This window comes from Rhizoctonia solani, chromosome 11, assembly GCF_016906535.1.
Source record: "Rhizoctonia solani chromosome 11, complete sequence".
Taxonomy (NCBI): domain Eukaryota; kingdom Fungi; phylum Basidiomycota; class Agaricomycetes; order Cantharellales; family Ceratobasidiaceae; genus Rhizoctonia; species Rhizoctonia solani.
In genome coordinates, this window is record NC_057380.1 from 207,575 (window position 1) to 227,221 (window position 19,647).

The 19,647-nt window shown below is 45.8% G+C and overlaps 9 protein-coding genes across 9 annotated transcripts; 4 read left to right on the forward strand and 5 right to left on the reverse strand.

Moving 5' to 3' along the window:
* Window positions 1-762: 762 nt before the first annotated feature.
* RhiXN_10141 (Carboxylesterase family) lies at window positions 763-3,105 on the forward strand (the record flags this gene model as incomplete). The annotated part of the gene is made up of 13 exons (XM_043329957.1): window positions 763-1,087; window positions 1,139-1,186; window positions 1,247-1,320; window positions 1,375-1,426; window positions 1,483-1,601; window positions 1,653-1,771; window positions 1,828-1,981; window positions 2,044-2,185; window positions 2,238-2,491; window positions 2,543-2,595; window positions 2,652-2,822; window positions 2,880-2,923; window positions 2,975-3,105. The coding sequence occupies 13 exons, from the start codon at window positions 763-765 to the stop codon at window positions 3,103-3,105; spliced, it is 1,686 nt and encodes a 561-aa protein (XP_043184054.1).
* A 1,803-nt stretch (window positions 3,106-4,908) lies between these two features.
* RhiXN_10142 (carbohydrate esterase family 10 protein) lies at window positions 4,909-7,280 on the forward strand (the record flags this gene model as incomplete). Its single annotated transcript, XM_043329958.1, has 13 exons — window positions 4,909-5,236; window positions 5,288-5,335; window positions 5,391-5,464; window positions 5,511-5,562; window positions 5,622-5,740; window positions 5,810-5,928; window positions 5,979-6,132; window positions 6,189-6,330; window positions 6,399-6,652; window positions 6,715-6,767; window positions 6,817-6,966; window positions 7,038-7,090; window positions 7,150-7,280. 13 exons carry the CDS (start codon window positions 4,909-4,911, stop codon window positions 7,278-7,280), a joined length of 1,677 nt encoding a protein of 558 aa, XP_043184055.1.
* An 847-nt stretch (window positions 7,281-8,127) lies between these two features.
* RhiXN_10143 (The BTB (BR-C, ttk and bab)/POZ (Pox virus and Zinc finger) domain) lies at window positions 8,128-8,670 on the reverse strand (the record flags this gene model as incomplete). The annotated part of the gene is made up of 2 exons (XM_043329959.1): window positions 8,128-8,435; window positions 8,496-8,670. 2 exons carry the CDS (start codon window positions 8,668-8,670, stop codon window positions 8,128-8,130), a joined length of 483 nt encoding a protein of 160 aa, XP_043184056.1.
* A 1,142-nt stretch (window positions 8,671-9,812) lies between these two features.
* Window positions 9,813-11,440, forward strand: RhiXN_10144 (peptidyl-Lys metalloendopeptidase; the record flags this gene model as incomplete). The annotated part of the gene is made up of 10 exons (XM_043329960.1): window positions 9,813-9,906; window positions 9,964-10,154; window positions 10,212-10,305; window positions 10,359-10,698; window positions 10,751-10,793; window positions 10,844-10,897; window positions 10,954-11,007; window positions 11,057-11,108; window positions 11,167-11,338; window positions 11,395-11,440. 10 exons carry the CDS (start codon window positions 9,813-9,815, stop codon window positions 11,438-11,440), a joined length of 1,140 nt encoding a protein of 379 aa, XP_043184057.1.
* A 677-nt stretch (window positions 11,441-12,117) lies between these two features.
* On the forward strand, window positions 12,118-12,845 carry RhiXN_10145 (uncharacterized protein; the record flags this gene model as incomplete). Its single annotated transcript, XM_043329961.1, has 2 exons — window positions 12,118-12,212; window positions 12,275-12,845. The coding sequence occupies 2 exons, from the start codon at window positions 12,118-12,120 to the stop codon at window positions 12,843-12,845; spliced, it is 666 nt and encodes a 221-aa protein (XP_043184058.1).
* Window positions 12,846-13,026: 181 nt separating this feature from the next.
* RhiXN_10146 (uncharacterized protein) lies at window positions 13,027-13,764 on the reverse strand (the record flags this gene model as incomplete). The annotated part of the gene is made up of 2 exons (XM_043329962.1): window positions 13,027-13,292; window positions 13,347-13,764. The coding sequence occupies 2 exons, from the start codon at window positions 13,762-13,764 to the stop codon at window positions 13,027-13,029; spliced, it is 684 nt and encodes a 227-aa protein (XP_043184059.1).
* An 811-nt stretch (window positions 13,765-14,575) lies between these two features.
* On the reverse strand, window positions 14,576-15,352 carry RhiXN_10147 (The BTB (BR-C, ttk and bab)/POZ (Pox virus and Zinc finger) domain; the record flags this gene model as incomplete). Its single annotated transcript, XM_043329963.1, has 2 exons — window positions 14,576-14,865; window positions 14,920-15,352. 2 exons carry the CDS (start codon window positions 15,350-15,352, stop codon window positions 14,576-14,578), a joined length of 723 nt encoding a protein of 240 aa, XP_043184060.1.
* A 1,980-nt stretch (window positions 15,353-17,332) lies between these two features.
* Window positions 17,333-17,950, reverse strand: RhiXN_10148 (uncharacterized protein; the record flags this gene model as incomplete). Its single annotated transcript, XM_043329964.1, has 5 exons — window positions 17,333-17,390; window positions 17,441-17,530; window positions 17,591-17,610; window positions 17,665-17,733; window positions 17,786-17,950. The coding sequence occupies 5 exons, from the start codon at window positions 17,948-17,950 to the stop codon at window positions 17,333-17,335; spliced, it is 402 nt and encodes a 133-aa protein (XP_043184061.1).
* Window positions 17,951-19,113: 1,163 nt separating this feature from the next.
* Window positions 19,114-19,600, reverse strand: RhiXN_10149 (uncharacterized protein; the record flags this gene model as incomplete). The annotated part of the gene is made up of 2 exons (XM_043329965.1): window positions 19,114-19,225; window positions 19,281-19,600. 2 exons carry the CDS (start codon window positions 19,598-19,600, stop codon window positions 19,114-19,116), a joined length of 432 nt encoding a protein of 143 aa, XP_043184062.1.
* Between the last annotated feature and the right edge of the window lie 47 nt (window positions 19,601-19,647).

The window sequence follows — 19,647 nt, forward strand, 5'->3', positions numbered from 1 at the left end:
TCCAACTATGACCCAATATGAACGAAAGCGGAGACGTTGATCAACCCCATGTGTTTACCGGTGATTGAAATCCGGAAATCGAACACGAGGCCAAATGAAATGCTGCTATTGGCCATTAGAATATGATCCTCCGTTTTTCGCCTCCTAGGATAGTTATTCGGGCGTCGTTGAGCATAACGTCATTTAGCTGCGGCTTAATGTCATTGTTGCATAGCAAATTCTCACCTTTTTGAATTCATTAAGATACTTGTTCCTACGGGAAACCCTAAGAAGTGGAAGTTGCATAAGTATTTATAGTAAATATTGGAGTACGTCGTAATATCTATCACCTAATCGCCACAACCCCACATTTGGGGCACCGCCTTGGACCGCTTAGCATAAGAACACTATTTCCACCCTCTACTACTATCCCCAGCGACTTTTGCGCAGCCGCAATAGTCGGCCATTTCGGGCTGGTAACTTCATATCAATCATTGTATTCCGGCGCGGCTCGCCTCTCCCCATCAAGGTCATGCCTAAGCGAATGATGAAGTTTACGCCAAGGTGCATATTCCGGTCCGACAATAGCTCTTTGCCGTGATTGCTTGGTATAGAGACACTTCTTTCTCTATCAGTCATGGATAGAGTCGCACGGTGCCCTTCGGAGCGCCCAAACTCTATTGCAGACAAATCATGCGGTCATCGAGTTCTCTCGCTTGGCAAGTTCAGCTATATAAGCCAGTTGGATTTGGAATTTTCCATATCTGCACCAGTTGCCTCGACATGTCTGTCGTGTTCTGGACTCGAATCTTACTTGCCCTTGGAGGCACCCTCGCCGCGGCTCAAGCCACACTCGATCCCCCAGTCATCGAGGGAAAAGGTGTGCAATACATAGGCGGTCGTAATGCTACTGGAAACACGGATTATTTCTTGAGTGTTCCGTTTGCTCAACCTCCCGTCGGTTCTTTGCGGTTCAAGCCGCCTGTGGCTTGGGCCCCGGAAGACTCGAATCCGATCGTCAATGCCACAACCTATGGTCCTAGCTGCGCACAAGGACTTGCCGGGTATGCGGACTATGTCTCAGAGGATTGCCTGACATTGCATATCTGTAAGTCTCCTTTGCCCTATGTACAAATGTGATTCTAATTGATTAATCTAGGGAAACCGAGCAATATCACCGAAAAACTGCCAGTAATGGTTTGGATATGTGAGTTTTGTTTTGGTTGAGAAAGTCGAACAAATCACTAAAAGTTACACTGTCTCGCAGATGGAGGTGGATTTTACTTTGGTTCGGCCCAAGGTTATGAAGGATGGTATATCGTGCAGCCTTCAATCGCTGTTGTAAGTTTGTGCCGTGAAATTTTTGATTATTGATGGCATACTTATCCATTTTAGGGAAAACCGGTAATCTACGTCGCGCTGAACTACCGCACTGGCATATTTGGTTGTGCGTGCATACTATACCCCAAACGCACGATCTAGTAACAAATAGTTTTCACTTAGTCCCTCCTGGGAGCAAATCTGCCGAGGCCGGTGCGTTGAACCTTGGCCTCAAAGACCAGCGACTTGCTCTGGAATGGGTTCAAGAAAACATTGAATACTTTGGTGGTGACAAAACTAAAGTAAGTCGCGTACTCGAGTCTCATGAAGGTTTTCACATCGACATCCCATAGGTGACATTGTTTGGAGAATCTGCTGGCGCAGTCAGCACAGCCTATCAATCACTTTACAAAGGCGGAGACATTGGTGGTGTTTTCCGAGGAATGATCATGCAGTCCGGTTCCCCCTCCACGTAAGCCCAAGGAACTTTTAGTGCGTGGTCTGCTTTTGACAGCTCATCAATTATAGCGTCAACGTCCCCCCCGCTAATGATCCAGTTCAAGAGCAAGCTTATCAATTCGTAGTCAACGCAACAGGGTGTGCGAGTTCGGCGAACACCTTTGAATGTTTACGCGGTGCTCCTTCCGATGTGCTCCAACAAGCAAACCAGGACGTGATCCAAGTATGTACCTAAAATTACTTCCCAAGCCTGACATGCTTCTTAATGAGCTACACATCTCCAAGGTCCCTGCCGAGTGGAAAGGCCCTGATCAAGGTCCTGTGGTACTTGGGCCCGTTCTGGCACCGGGTGATGACTTTTTACCTGAATTACCGTCGGTTAGCCTTCACGCTGGGCGCTACGCCAAGATTCCGTTCATCAATGGAGGTACGGTGCATTGTCAAATGTTCCGACCCGATTTACTGAGGAACAATAATAGTTGTCAAGGATGAGGGTACTGTGTTTATCAACCAGACAACCCCCCAAACCGACAAGGACGTGGCTGACTGGCTCTTGTACCAAGCCCCGGGCCTCTATTTCGGTGTCAACAATGAAACCGCAGTGCAGGAATTACTCCAATTTTATCCTGCAGATCCTGCCGCTGGCTCGCCATATGGAACCGGTAGCGAGACCTTTGGGGTGGCTGCACAATATAAGCGCTTGGCCAGTTTGGTCGGCGATATTATTTTCCAGGTAAATGTAGAAGATACCATGAACATATGTAAGCTAACATAATTTGAATAGGCGAGTCGTCGCGACCACGTTCGGTCTGCTACCAAGGATGGCGTTAAAGTCTGGTATGAATTCAACTTTCTTTGTAAAATCGACCATATCTCACTGGAGTATTGCTCAGGTCTTATTTCTTAAATCAATCGATCAACGCACTCGACCCTTCGCTTGACTCTTGGGGAGTACAACACACTGCCGAGAACGTCTTTGTATTTTATGCGGTAAACGAGTTTACTGGCGGTGCTGCCATTCCCGAGTCGTATTACCGGACCCAGAATGCGACCTTCAACTACTGGTACGTTGTTATGCTCTCCAATTACAATGTTACCAACAGTTGCAACTTCCCCTTTAGGATCAATTTCGCTTATAACCTCGACCCTAATGAGCCAGCGCACTGTGAGTTTCTAGAAACCAGCCAGCTCTACCTTTGTTAACAATTGGTATCAGACCCGTACTGGCCGAAATACGGAAATAATGCGACCCTACTCAGTCTTGGTGAGAATATTAGCCCGATTCCAGACACTTTCCGTGCCGAAGGAATCGAGTATATTATCAACACACCGAGCCTTTACAATTAGGATATAACTTAGGGCGATCCTCCATGCTGGAGTTGATACACTCGTGTTTTTATTCCTCAATATTTTGCCGTTTGTCGCTTTACTGTTGCATTAACAAGATAATATTACGATGCTATGGACTCTGTTATGCTATGAAGGATCCTCAGACTTTTAAGATACCATTGAAAAAAGAGTACGAAGAGTACCAAGTTCGATTATGCAAAATGTTAAGTAAATAGATTAATTTTGGGTTGCAATTGTATGCGTCAGACCTCTCCGCGTTGGCATATTAATCTACGGTACAACGTATTTCCCTAGTCATACATTCAGTCCCGGGCCACACCATACGATCGACAACGAAATATACCACGCATACAGCCAAAATTAATGACACTACTCAGGCTTAAAGCCACCCAAACGCTCGGTCCGATGCGGGTATCTTCAGCCTGCCCTGAGGTCAAGAATTTATTCCGATGCAAGCTGTAAAAACACCTTATAAGGTGTATTTTCGAAGGCTGTGGTGAATTTCCTGAGTCGTCCGCGTTGAGTTATAAGCTCCCTTTGTCACTCTTTTTCATCGCAATTCTAGCGAACCACACCGTGTGAAGAAGTAGTGTTACCACCGGCGGTACGTAACTGAGCTAATTTCAATGAATGATAATTTGTGTACGGCATTGATTCCACTGGTCACATCATGATTCGGAATGCCAAGGTGATCGTTGGCGGGTACTACATTGAAATCCAACTCCACAGCCTATGATATTCTGCCGTTTGATGGACCCTAAATAGTAGGCTCGAATTCCCCATATTCACCTACATCAGTGGATGAGTGCACCCAGTCGTTATATCTGTGTACGCTTCGAAAGGCGTACATCATATTCGTAAGGTGGATCAATGAAACGGAACAAAGAAGCTCGCCAGGTGATATGCCAATTGATTGGCGGAAATCTCACGGATCGTCTTCTTGTGCTCTTGGCCTGTTAGTCATCTTGCAATTCATCTCATTATGTTCCCGAAGCTGCTGAGCCCGATTTAAATACATCCAACTGCAACATCTTACCTTTAGCTTCATCGTGTAAATTCAAGCTACTTGGAATTCTGTTTACTACTTGGGAATGACGTAGTGGCGGGCTGTTAAATCCCATACCCTATCTTTAGAAGAAGACGAGTCGATTCGGAGGACAACTAGCCGATATCCCACCAAGCCTGCTGCGGCTTGCGAGTGCTTGGGAGTATACAAGGTTTTCCTCTTTGGTGTTCTATACCATCCCCTTGATTGAGACAGATGAGTCACGTGACTACGCCGACATCGCAAATGGCCGCAAGCGCCGGGTGGCGAAATGTACCGGGTGGACGGCCCTGCCCCAGCGCCCCTAAGCAGCGGTATGGCAAAGTACCAGCAAATTCTCCTGCGTCCTATTATTCCAGCTGTCGGTTGGACCATTGTGCTTCAAACTACCCCAGCCAACGACTGATTCCCCCCGAGATTACCGGTAATCAGATAATCAGTCGATGTTGTGATATACATTTACCCGCTTTGGCGAATGCTGTTCAGCACCAGTAATGGTGATGCTTGGCGTCGCGGCATCAGAATGATGCTTATACCACCGTATTTTCTTGCGCCATTTATTCGCAACGCCTCTGCTTCGATAGCGTTACCCCATTGTGACATTCGACCATATTCGTCTTCGTTTGCTCTTCATTCTATCGCTTCGCTTTCGTCATTCTGATGGCTTTGGGCATACGTGCCGCGAAAGTTCTTATTGTCGCCTGCCTATGATAAAATGGGTCGCGTCGGGGCCTGTTCCTAGCTCGTGTTCCATAATGCCCTCTCCCGTTTACTGGAGCTCGTTTGCACTGGCTCTTGCCTCGCTTTCTTCCGCGCAGATATCTTATCCCACAGTAAACGGATCAAATGTCTCGTGGCTTGGAGTGCGTAATGCTACTGCCGAGTATAAATACGACTATTTCTATGGAGTTCCATTTGGCCAAGCACCAGTTGGCCCCTTGCGCTTCAAGCCTCCCGTAGAATGGGCTCCAACCAGCTCTGGTACAGTGGTGAATGCGACGGTTCCCGGAGCATCATGCGAGCAAGGAAATGAAGGAGACGAGGTGGCGAACGTCTCAGAAGATTGCCTTAATTTGAATATCTGTAAGTATGCTTGACCTTTACTTTATTATCGCAACTGATAGTTGGCTCCAGGGAGGCCTTCAAATATTTCTGGGAAGATACCAGTTATGGTCTGGATCTGTGCGTCATTTTACCCCTAAATTTTGTTTCCCTATTCTAATTTTCGAATACACAGATGGCGGAGGGTTCTACTTTGGCTCTACCATATACTACCTCGGAGATAACCTCGTACAGACCTCTGTGGAATTGGTATGTTCCTTTAACCTTTACATTACATATGCTAATGCTGTCTAAGAACAAACCGGTGATATATGTTTCTATCAACTATCGCACTGGTATCTATGGATGTGAGTCCCCAGCCATTTCGTTATAGAAGAATTTGAAACCTAACTATGATTCTTTCTAGTCCCTCCTGGGACAGAAGCGGCAGCTGCTGGGGCTTTAAACATCGGTCTTAAGGATCAGAGACTCGCCCTGGAATGGATCCAGAAGAACATCGGATATTTTGGTGGCGACCCTTCTAAGGTATCTATATTGATATATATAAACATTCTTTACTGATTTAAGAATGACATTGTTCATTCATAAATATAGGTTACACTGTTCGGAAACTCGGCTGGAGCAGTCAGCACATCTTACCAAGCATTATACAAAAAAGGTGATATCGGAGGCGTTTTCCGGTCTATGATCCTGGAGTCCGGCTCTCCATCGACGTACGTATATAAACTTATTTTACGGCCACAATCTCTAACGTTCGATGCAGCATTAATGTCCAATCACCAAACAATCCCGTGCTCGAGTCCGTGTTCACGTTCGTGGTGAACGCTACCGGTTGCAATGACTCATCCGACAAATTCGAGTGTGTGAGAAACGCTCCGGCTGACGTCCTACGCCAAGCAAACAAGGATGCGATCGCAGTACGTCGTCCGCCTATCCGCGATTATTCCTGCTTCTTACCTTCCAGCTTTTTTAGGCGCCTTTGGAGTTGAGGGGTGTTGACCAGGGGCCGGTTGCAATTGGCCCAGTTGTGGCACCTGACGATGATTTCTTGCCGAAACGCCCCTCCGAGATCATCCATGCTGGAGAATTCGCAAAAGTTCCGTTTATCAATGGTGGTAAGTAAACTAAACTCGTGTCTCGTATTGATACAATGGTCGACCGCCGTTAATCCTGGTATGTATAGCGCAATTGGATGAAGGTACCATTTTTGTGAATGGAGAGTATCCTGAAACCGAAGAAGATGTGATAAACTGGCTTATTTCACAAATTCCTGGACTTTACTGGGGAATCTCCAATCGAACGGCTGTCGAGGAGCTCCTTCAGTATTACCCTGCGGACCCAGCCGCCGGTTCCCCTTACAACACCGGAAACGAAACCTTTGGTCAAGCCGCCCAGTACAAGCGTCTGACCAGTATCGTTGGAGATCTCCTTTTCCAGGTGAGCAAACGGGGTGGCTTTTTCGAGACTCAATCAGGGGTAATCTTATTCTGTATTCGTAGGCTAGTCGTCGAGACCATCTACAAACTGCAGCTGAGCTGGGAGTGGACGCATGGTAGCTAGCATTTGCTCCAAAATTGATCATCTCTCTAATCAACTTGTAGGTCTTATCTGTTCACCGAGGCCCTCCCCTGGGATGCCAAGTATGGGGTCTATCACACCGGCGAATATGCTTTTGTGTTGAACCGCGTCCGTACTTGGGAAGGTATGCCGCCTGGCCTTCTCGCTCTGGAAAAGCCGGTTCTCGATTACTGGTACGTTCGTCTGACTTGGAAGCAAGAACCTTCAAGTTGATTACCAATCTAACCTCCTCGTATATTATTAGGCTATCGTTTGTCTATTACTTGGACCCCAACGTGAACCGGGTTTATGTGGAGCGTAAGTCTAGTCTCTCAACAGGAAATGCGTCTCGATAAACTCAGGGTATTTTTAAACAGGACCTTTCTGGCCCAAGTATGGCTCCAACGCAACGGTTATCCAGTTTGCATCAAACGTCACGATTGGAACCGACGACTACAGGGCTGGTGGAATCGACTTTATTATGAATAGCCCAAGTCTTTACAGTTGAGCTTTCTCAATATGTGTATGACAAACAACATAGCGACCCTTTGAAATAATGGATAGAACTAATTAAATCAGTGGATTTCTGAGAAATCGTGGATAAATGCGCATATACTCAGGCTAGAGGCTTAAGAAGAGCAGCTAATTATGGTAGTGGTTAGCTACAGAGTATACAAAAATGCTCAGATCAAGAGTGAACTTTTATATTTTGCGCGCAAGGAGTCTCGTCGATAGATTTCGATCAACGTCAATAATCAACCTTGATGCTATTGTACAACCCCCAGCTACTGATATATACTACTAATAATCCATCCAGATGAATTATTTTCCTTCAAGGGGTGTGCTCGACCCTCTGAACCTTGTTACCCATGGGAGGGGTCTTCATCACAGAGGAAGGGCTGACGTATTGTCGAAAGTGACCAGAGCTACAGTTCTGAAGTAGGTGGTGATATCAGGCAAGATTTGAGATCCACTAAGTGAATGGGGTTAGAGGGTTCAATAAGAGTCCATACTGAACGATGTTCCAGAGCTATATCTGGCGTGGGAAGGGCTGTAGAGTGCTAACCTGTCAGCAGCACAGTTCATGGAGACCAACCATAGAGCGATCAAGGGTATATCAAGGGGGTCTGGGTATATTATAAAAAGCCTTGAAAGACCAACATTGGGCATTTTAGATAAGTTTGATTCGAGTCTTTTTAGGTGTGCTGTGGGAGTGGACATGGACGAGAACTCCATACAAGTAGAGGCCCTCAAACCCCGTAAATCGTGCTAAAGAGCCCAGTACATCAAACGTGGTTTTAAAAAGTCAATACAGAGGTTGTTTGGCTCTGGCCATCCCCTTCCCACTCAAATGGTCACAAGTTACTCTCAAAAGGCTCGGTTCGCTTCCGATTCTTGGTATCCTCCAAAACAACCATCAATTGAGAGCTCACTTCCCATGTTCCAACCTGTCTCTGTATGTGCCATCCTACGAGTCGCCAAGGACCAAAATCTGGTACTTGAGACTGGATGAACCTCTCGACCGCAGCCACTTCGCGCAGTGCATTAAATCCAGTACGAGATTCAGGCCGTTCTATTGATAAAAGAGGTTCCTTCTGTAGTACGTCCTCTGTCACCCATGTTCGCCATGCTCTGCCAATCATGGCCGTTGACATTTGCGTTTCTATGCAGAGTTTGGATGGATAAGGAAGGGCCAGTGTAATGACGTAATATAGTTACACACCAATGTCTTCGATTTCTGCATGCTTATACTGGGTGCCAACAATCAAGTAGCGGCTAGGGAGAGACGACACCCTAGACTGAGACTTTGTGAACTCGTCACATTGATCCACTAGCCCATCGAGTTGATAGAACATGGCGTCGATGCGCAAGTTGGCCAAGACAGTTGATGGTGTCATGAATGCAGGAACAAAACTGTCGATTAGAGGAAGTACTGTATATCCGCATAGATAGTTAACAACTATCTGGAATAGGTCCGGGTCGCGAGAAAGCTTTAAAGTGCGAGATTGTGCCTCCGAAAAGTCTCCCAAGAAGCAAGACGTGAAAAAATTAGGCGAATCGAACACTATTTGTGATTTGTTTAGTAGAAAGCGCCTTCCTCTTACTATAACTGTATACTCGTGATCGTAGTCCATTTCATGCAACAAGTGGATGTGGTGTGAGGCAGGACTTCATTGCTGATTCCGGTGGCTGAATTTGGTAGAATTCTACTTAAATAGCTGGTTACATAATCAAAGAGCTATTAATGAGGTACTTGTGTTCGTATTAATCAACACTTCAATAGAGTTCAATTAACTGCTTCGGGTTTCGAATTTACACTGTCCCCTAGCATTAACGTACCACGCTGAAAGCCCAACATTATCACTGATTACAGGCACTGTCCGTGTATACGTAGTATCGGTGCATGATTTAATCTTGTAAGAAAGACTTATAAGAGCACGAGTTGACGTCTGATGATTTTTTATTTGAAATCGGGGAAATGATCTGTATAAGTAAAGATAAAGGAGTCAAAATAAGACATGGAATTCGGTGAGTGGGTTACCTGACGTTTGAGCGACACACGGCGCGATACCACAACCAGGACCACAAACACTCTAAACCACCTGAAAAAAGTACCAACAGCATCAATTTAACTGGCTATAATAATGCTATATTTTCTGAGAGTGGCTTGGCATCAGAATGAGAGTCGCCTGCTGGCACGGCAAACTCGGGGATACTAGACGATACTGATACCCGCTCGAAGAATACTGTCGCCTGGCGCTAATAAATGAGCGAAGCACCCGATCTCATGCGCTTTTCTGTTTACCCTCTTTTATTCTGTAAACGACTACATGGAATTGGCCGTAAATTACGAATGGAAATCATTGCGACCAGCATGTCTGTCGTCCGGGCTCACTCTGACATGTGGTGTCCGAGGTTCTTGCTGTCGCGTATGGCGCCAAGTGTGTATTTAACTAAATTGACATGGCTATATCGGACAGTATTTCGAGTATATAATGCCTATTAGAATGCGCTATGACATCCATCGAATAGCTCCAAAATGATCTCCACTGCATCCTTTGGACTGGCTCTTGTCTCACTCTGGGGTGCTGGCATTGTCTCTGCGGCACCGAGTCTCACTCTGAGCACCTTTGGTACGTTACAAACACATTTTTGGGCATCCATTTTGACCATCCTCCACCACCTCCTAGGCCCAACGTCCGTTTCCGACGTCTCGGCGCTTAAAATCACCACATCCATCAAGAACACGGGAACTGAGACACTTCGCTTGCTCAACGACCCCAACTCTGCACTTTCCACTTGGGAGACCGATAGCTTCCATGTTACTCGCGCCGAGTCCAGTCTGGTTGCCAGCCCTGCACTGAACTTTACTGGTCTTCGGGTGCGTGATATATGTACGGCTATTTGGTATTAGGTAGCTGAATATGATGGGAGACAGGTCAAGTATAGTCCGCAAGCAGCCGCAAAGCTCAACAAACCCGAGCTATTTACTGTCATCGCCCCAGGAGCGACAGTTAATATTACACACAGTCGTATGTCCACTTCTTGCTTTCACATATTCCGTGCCTAATTAGTCAAATCGCAGTGGCATCAACGTACGACTTTTCCGGGAAGGGTGGTGGAGCTGGCAAGTACAAGCTCAAATCCTCTCAACGAGCCCGAACCTTCCTCTCCATTGGCGCGGATGGCACCATCACACCGCTCGAGGCAACTGAAGATAAAATTGCCGAAGTCGCAGTCTCTGGTCGTCTTTCTGGGCCCAAGCTTCAGCCAAGCGCAAAAGGTGCTGCTCAAGCGAGTGGTTCTTTCCAGCAGGCGTCCGGAATTTCGAAGCGTGCGCTCGTGAGAGGGTGCAATAATGATCAGATCAACCAGATTTTGACCGCTGCTGATCGGGCAAATAACATGGCCCATGGGGCCCACGGGTGAGTCTGCAAGTTGAGATTTATGAAACCTGTGCTCATTGTCTCTTTGAAGCTTCTTACGCGATGGTCCCTGGGCTACGAGGCGTTGGCAAGAGGTAAGATATAACTAAATAAATACGAACCATTTCTCATCGTATCTGCCCAGTGGTTCGGAGGTTGGGATCAGAACAGATACAACTTGGTCTGGGGGCACTACGATGTAAGTTTCTCTCATAGAATCCACTGATACTAAATTAATTCACGGCCACTGGATAGAAAATTCGCTTCAACCCTCCCGACTTTCTTTATGACTGCACTTGCACTGATGAGGTATATTATCTTCCGTTCTTCTCACTGCGTGATTCTAAAACCGCAACAGGGAATCTACGCATATGTTGTTATTCCCGGACATTTTAAGGAAGTTTACCTCTGTAAGGATATCTTAGTATATTCACCCCTAAATGCTAATGGCCTTAATCCGCAATGCAGGCGGCGCATTCTGGCGTGCACCGATGGAAGGCACCGACTCGAAAGCAGGAACAATTATCCATGAGGCATCCCACTTCCCAGAGTACGCCGGTACTTCTGACCACGCATACGGTCAAGGAGCATGCCGCGACCTTGCGAGGAATGATCCGAACCGGGCAGCTATGAACGCAGAGTACGTCGACCATTTGTTAATATGACTAGGCGTTAGCTGACTGGTTGTCCTTTTAGTTCGCACGAATACTTTGCTGAGAATCAGCCATGGTTGGGCCAGTAGAAAGCTGATATGAATATTGTAACTAGGACAAAAAGCATGGAAACGGTACCAATTGATGCATTTGCTTATAATATTGGGGCCTCGTGTGGGTAATCGAGCCAGCGGCAAGAAAGCGTGAATTTTGAGGATTCAATGAGGCCGTGTGTGTTGGATTGTATTCGACTGTGGGCGATTAGTCGGTGAAAGTTTATAATGGGTCTGACCCCAATTTCACTCAACACCAAAGCATCCTGATGCAAGCTTTGGCTTATCAAAAGCATCGAGGCTCTTTTAGGAAACCTTAGCAAAATACACGCGAACGCACTCATGCAAAGGCCTAACTCTTAATATCAGGGCGTATGGTGTATCTTACAAGAGACAGAAAACCGAACAGAACTGTTTATCGAAATTTCATACATATAAAATATCTTATGTAGCCTTACCGACATCGAACGTGTAGCTGCATGCTCATCGTGTAAATGTAAACCCGGAGATCAATCACCGCTCAGAGAATTGCCAATTCAGATCCGCCTACTGCATCTAGAACACACAAAGCGCATAGGATCACCGGTATATCCAAGTCCCGGTGTACTAAACACACAGATCAGCCGATCAGATGGCTTGCTGTGCATAAGTTTCCCGACAAAGTCAACCACACTTCTCGCTCCCATCCCCCCTTCTCACTTATAATTAGTCATATGGCCGACGAAAATGACCGCCAACTCCAGGAGCTGCTGGACCATATGGTCAAATTAGCTAAGAGCCATGTTCAATTTTTCAACGAACGCATTCGGTGAGCATATAACTACCCATCAGTTGCAACTCTCTGAGCTAACACCACACGGGGCTCGCTAGGAACAATAAAAATGACCAACATCTGATCCCGATCGATCGGATCCTAGGGACTTTCGACTACGTATCTTGCGAGGTCAACAAAAGCGATATGATCAATGATATAGTTAAAAATGCCGTTAAACAATTCTCTTCTGAACGGAGTGCAGAGGGAATTATCCAAACGACCCATAGTGTCATAACCAAATTCTCGGACCAACCTCCGGGCGTACAGCATACCCACACCCAATACCTTATTTCTGTCGACCCACTTGGCGGAATTGCTCGCCCCGACGTGTTCTATTTTTTCTACAAATCCACGCCCAATCATTCCGTTCTCGCTTTAGGGATCGTCAAGTCTTCTATTAATCCGGTCGACGTGGATGACAATGCTCTTCGAGTACTCGTCAATCAATGTTTTGAGACGGAGGATGTACAGTGGAGAAAGGAGGTGTACAAAATGATTTTTGAGGAGTTTGAAAAGTATAGGGTTGTAAAAAGTGAACGATCCGAGGAAGTTCCGGATAATGAATATGGAAGGGAGGTACATAGAGAAGGGCCTCAGCCGGATACGAAAGCTGACACAGCTACTTGAATATGTATTAATTGGAGAATGATCTAATGTATCTAACGAAATTCATGTATGTTGCTGGTTTCCAATGTTCATGGATATTAGATTGATCTACATAAGTACATCGGGTCTGCTCAGGGTATTATATTGACTCACTAAAGCCCTATTACAATGTAACGATTACGATTGAGTCCCCAATCAATAATTACACCGCAACTACGACCATAAGCAAGGAACGAATACCATAGTTTATTGGCGATGTATCAATATGCCACCCTACCAGTTGAGGTTCGAAGCCCATCATCGTTCGAGCATATCGCTCAATCTCACCCACAATCTGAAGCCCAGTAAATCCTCTGAACTCTTGGGGCCTTTTCATCTCATCGAATGGTGATTCCGTTAGTTTTTCTGCCGTAACCTTTGTACGCCACTGGGAAATAGGAGAGCCCATTGCTATATCCATCTGCTTATCTGTAAAATAATTTCAATCGACCCAGTCTACGATTGCTAACCAACCTGACTTACCTATCGGGACTGGGGGATGGTATTTGTATTCACACCCTAAAACTAAATACTCTTTTCGGTTCTCGGTTCCACTCTGGAGAATTTCCCCAAGCAGAAACTTATCGCACTCCTTGATAAGGTTGTCAAGTTGATAGAACTCAGCGTCCGCTCTCAGGTTCTCCAAGGCGAGCTCTGGAGACATTCGTTTTGGGATGACACGGTCGTTCAAAGGAAGAACCTTGTATCCGCACAAGTAGTCCGATATAATGAGAAACAAGTCAGGGTCTCGAGATAGCTTGATATGCCGGGTCTGGGACTCTTTAAAGTCTCCTAGGAAGCAAGTGGTAAAGTAGTTTGGGCTATCGTATTCGATCTGGGACTTGGTCAATAGAATATCTGTCCCTCGAACAGTCACTGTGTAGCTAGTGTCGCACTCCATAGGGATTTCATTCGTGAAGGGGTATAAAGTATGTCAAGGGAGATAACACCACTGTGTCCGGGAGTTATGTAGCTAGCTGTAGGTGGTCGCACCAATCAAAGAGCGTGGGGCTCGCTTACTCATCCGACCTATACTATTTGGAATGGAACGTTTGTCTTTGATTGTCAGGCCGGTTCCATCGACCGCCACTCCAAGCCACGGCATCAATTGGTATTCCATCAGACCGCTTACGGTACGGGTGTGAACTAGCTGTCTACAAAGCACATTAATTTCGCAAGGAGAACCGACTTTACACGTTTCAGTCTAAATAAATCTCAATAAATAATCGGATAAAAGCCGACTCAACAATCCCAAACCGCTGCAGTTCATCGAGATCAAGGTGAAAAGTCGTAGACCCTCCTTTTGCGAGTTTGGTTGGGCGTACTAGTTGCAGACTCAAAACATCATCGATTTAGTGATAATGTACTTAAGAGTATGTGTATGAAAAGGAGTATCAGAGGCCGCAGAGGGAAATCGGGATAGACCGGCAGAAATGGGAAAATCTTTTAGTGGCAGAGTGAAGAGGGCGGAACAGAAGCACTCAAGTATCAGTGAGGTGTAAATTGAGGAGCCTGTGATGTGATGAATGCGGAATGGAGTTCAGAACGAGAGTATGATCACACGAGCTAAATACGTTTTTGATCACTAAGTACAAAGGCAGATCAATTGTTCACCCTGCAAACGGAGTTCCTACATTTATTTCTATAATCAGTAACTTGAGTCAATAGCTGCTCATTTCAACTTACACGTTCCTTTGTGAGTATATGGAGCTCTAATCTTTCGGAGTCACTACACTCGCTAGTACAACCAGAATTTCTGTGGCCCGATGACTTCCCTGGCCAGCAACATTTTCAATGCGCCATCCTGCAAATTTCCAGCCATTCTGGCGATAATTTCCGGCCATCTTTCTTGTATAACCTTCCATCGCAGCAACTATGCGGAAGCCCTGGAAGTCATTGTACGAATTTGGCGATTGTAACTGTTCAATCTGAACAAACACATCTTCTGTCACAATGGTGTACCAATGATCTTTTTCGGGGCTTAGATACGCTATGTCCCTCACTAATGAGAATAAAATTAGAGGTCCGAGGTATTATGAGGATAGCATGGACGTACCTGAGATCCCCTTTGGGGCAGTATCACTCAAAATATTAGTGTTCCAAGCTGTATACCCAAGTAACATGAACGACATTTTGGGAACTCGATGAGATATGCGTGGCTTAGCAAATGTTTCGCAAGCTTTGACCAATCCGTCAAGCTGATAGAACAAGGCATCGATACGCAAGTTCTCCAATCCCATTTTAGTCGACATGAAGGAAGGAAGGAGTTTGTCGTTCAAAGGAAGAACCTCATATCCGCAAAGATACTCCACGATGATCCTGAAGAGATCTGGATTCCTGCATAGCTCGAGGCTACGAGATTGGGCTTCGCGAAAATCGCCAAGAAAGCATGATGAGAAATAATTAGGCGAGTCGAACTCGATTTGTGATTTGGTGAGTACAAACTCTTGACCTCGCATGATAACGGTGTATTTTGGCTCGTAGTCCATCTTGCGCTACTTTTCAATAATGAAGCGTATAGTATTGGAGATGGACAAGAGTGAGATGGTTGTGGCAGTCAAGCGCAAAGATCCATTATGAGTTACGCCACTTGATGCTGAGTCAGCCTAGTATCTTCAAAAGGAAATTCCAATGTGGCAAAAAAATCCATTGGAGCTCGGTACCGGCTCTCAATCCAACCCTGTACTGAGAGACACCATGAATTCTCTCACATAACATAGTGCCCTCTGGAATAGGTTTTGTGAAAAGCCAAGTAGAGCTGGTGTTGATGTTTATAGCTAACGATTGCGTGGATGAACTCCTATTACACCATTCGCTCCTTGCGAGGTTACTTATTTGGAGAAGTTAAGATAATGATACTAGGATGTATCCACATTCGGCGTTGGAGGTATAAAGCATCCACCCAACACGATAGGAACAGTTTCTCCGTCGAATAATATATCCAGGCCTCCCTCTTTATCAAGTTGTTCAGCAATTATTTCATCGTGTTGGCGGTCCTCAGACACATATCTCAATACTTAACGAGTCTAATGAGTTGATCAAATGACGTGTCCGTGGGAGAACTTATCCTCCGCCAGCTCGTTCGCGTTGGCCATGAGACCGAGACCGCGAGTCTGGCTCTCAGATGCGCGACTCAAACCGATTATCATGACCTTGCGGACTGGCGGATGGCATAGAAACGACACGCAAAGGCGCGAAGGCCGGGTGCAAGACCGATGCGGCATGAACAGGTATTCACGTGACTCCCTTTATGCTCCCGCCAAGTCGCTGTGTTGCGTCTGTACAGGCTTCGTCGCAAAACGTCCATTTGTGGCTGTTTATTGAGTTTTCGATACTATATTTGGTGTCGGCCCTCTCGTTTAATTTAGAATAAACTTGAGATCTCGAGATACTCCACTAGAAGTTGTCGAGGTGAAAAAGCAGGCTTGATTTTAGATAAAGACTACCTAAGCTACATTATTTACTATTTTGGGAGATTCCTACAGGGGAACACGCAGAGCGGAAGAAGAGACAGTGTAAAATCGATTGTTGAATCACACGCGATCCTAGCGAATCCCTCGTAATGCAGATCATTCTTCGCAAATGGACTTGGGGTGATGTGCGGGGTACCCAAACGAGAAACATGGTCTCTTAAATCGTAACATGTACATCTCTGGCTGTCATAAAAGGATAGATGAAGATTTATGTTATGGGATGTTGATCAGGGCGTTTACTATTCATGGCAAGAATGAGGTGTCATCTCTTCGATCGAGCTCGTCACTCCGTCTTGCCTAATACACGAGACGGGCCAATTCACCCGAGTCGCAAGCGAGACTCACACCTGTAGATGCAGTACAGCGAGCATTCCCAGAATCCAAAGTCATATAATTCAATACATTAAGTGAGTAGCAGTTAAGAATCAAGCATATTTCATCTATTCTTTACTCTCTGGGAATCAATCAATCGATCATTCATCCAAGCTCCATTGCCACCTGATGAACATATTCAAGTAGCCACAGCGCTTCTCACTCAATAAATTGCAAATTACTCGATTCAATGGAAATCTAGACCCATCCGCTCGCATGGTTCTTCGACCCGGCCACTCGGAGCTGCCAAATGATCCCCCGAGTCAGTTCATTTCGCAAAAGCCTTCCCGAGCTGATTGACGCTCGGCCATGTAATAAATGTCAACCCAGCAGACCATTTAGAGGATCATGTCTCGCAAGCGTGGTCCGGCGTTTTCCGTCCTTTGGAATTATGATATTGTGCCCATTCGACTTAAAGCTCAACAATGTTCTTCGTAAAATTTATTGAATAGTGTACACGATTGCTGTCAAAAACCCCAAATCTCTCCTAGATCGATCTTGTTATATATCATGCAGGCCTGCACTGGAAGGAGCTCGCAATATCGTTGAATTTCTGATTAGACAAATTGGCGGTTCCTGTTAAGCGTGGGATTAGCGACGCATCAATTTTTGTTCCTGTTGCTTTCACTTGCCATTGTGAACCAACCATCCTCCAGGGTTCGTACCCTTACAGTCCCACTCGCTAGAAAGTCGAGTTGAAAAAAAATCTCTAGTTTCGATCAGTTTACGCACCTCCAGAGTAAGCATGCTAGTCCCTTGTCGGGACCGAAGCTGGTGACCTTGTCGCTGAACTCGGTTCCAAAGTTCACGCATTGATTATCTCTATAAATAGAAAGTTCATAAGGTCAATCCCTTCGCTAGATAGAAGAAAGGAGAACTCACTTGAAACCAGCAACATAGAGCTACCAATGAGTTGTTGAGTACATTTCCGCTATCATAGTTCATAGCATACTCACACACCGACCCTTCCAATCCGCATCTGTGCAAAAGTAGACTCCTCCCGAAACGGCCGCCGCTGCAGGTCTCTATCATTCAATTTATAAGTAGCCATGGTTCGAATCGGCATAAAATACTTACACCAGGTGTGGGCTTGATCACGTTACTGGGATCCAGCTGGGCGGGTGTGGTAGTCTTCCCGTCCCATCCAAGAGCGAATTTCCAGTCTTCACCCCGAGCGAACCAGAGAGAAGGAACGCAGAGAGCAACGCTCGCAACTGATAGCAGGCTCAAAGTAAGACGCATGATAATATAGATTTATACGATGGGAGATACATGTATGCACGCAGGTCGTTTTATAGGCCATTTTCCATCATCGTTCGGCATGGACTCACTCACCTACCAAGGGAGCCCGGCCCGAACGGAGATCCCTACTTGGGTAGTATACGGTGTGGCTATGTTACACCCGGACGAGTCGGGCAGGATTGGTAGGAGAGGACTGGAAAGGCGGTCTCCATATAGTATTTTCGAGAATTCGAAGCTGCCTTGTTTATTGGCCCTACTATAATGGGTGTGCCCCTAAAGTACGTGCATGCGTTCGATGGTACGGGGTATATGTTCCACGCGTCGAATAGCCGCCAAAGGGGTAAGCTGTACACTGTGTGCTTAGCCGGTTAGTGCTGCAATTGGTGATCAGAGGGGCGGTGAACGAGTGACCAGGGCGAACATTCTCAGGGTCAAATCATCCGGAGAAATGAAAGGTGATCGCGTGGACCATTATGATCAGTTGGGTTTTCATCATCACGGCAGTTGGAATGCCCTAGTGGAACCTGTGTATATATATGGCATGATGGTGATCTATCTACGCATATATTACTCAAAGCACCTAAAATATCTTGATGAATTTGATTGAGAGCTAGGCCATAACTCATACGTATTGAGATACAGAAACAAGGACTTTTGTCATTTTAATCCGCTTCCGACCAGTAATCTTTTGCTTGACCTAATTACCGTTCTTTAGTCCCTATTCACCGATCTAATACAACTGTAGTTTATTATTGATCAAAGCTGTGCGCTCAAAATTGGTATGCAAAGTCAACTCGAAAGTTGGGGTCATCCATGACCTCACATGGCACTCGATATTGATGAGGTACTCTCCACCAAACTTTAGGCATGCGTCATTACCACTGTTCAAAAAAGCTTTACTCAACTCTTTCCATCATAGCAAGATAGGCAGTTATGCCACTGTTCAAAAACGAAATTTTTAATTGTAAAAACAAACAGAACCTTTCAACAAGTTCATCTATGCCATAGGGTACAGTATCCTTTCAACCAATATTGTAATTTGGTGGCGGCTAGGGTAAGAATAAAATTGGGATTTATATCCAAGCAGCTTCCAGTAGGTGCGATAATGGTCCCCCAGTTCGCGTTTCAACACATGCTGTACCGCAGCGTTAAGATAAAACTCGTCAAAGGTCGATGCTCCATCTGGCAAACGCAAACAATTGAACGGGTATCTGTGAATAAGCTCTGAACCGATCGGGGCAGCCCTCCAATTGGCGACTCCAACTATTTTCATAGCTAAGGAACAAACCTTTTCAACACATGCATAACACGGTACAACACCTTTGCTCACCCTGGATCTTCTTGGTCACTCGTATGTACATATGTACCCAGAAAGGCCAAGTGCCACTCGCTGGGTTTCATAAGTGCGACATAGGGTAACGTCAAAGCGTCAATCGCATACGCTAACCCATCGAGTTGATAAAAGACGGCATCTTCCCGTAGGTTGGCCATCATAGATTCGCGCGTTGCGTCGAGGGGGATTTGGTTGTAGGACAGAGGAAGTACTGTATATCCTCTCAAATACTTTTGGATAATCCGGAATAGATGTGGATCGCGGGGAATGTCCAGCTGGAGAGTTTTGCCTTCCCGAAAATCGCCCAAGAATGACATGGTGAAGTAGTTTGGGCTGTCGAATCCGATCTGAGACTGTGTTAGTT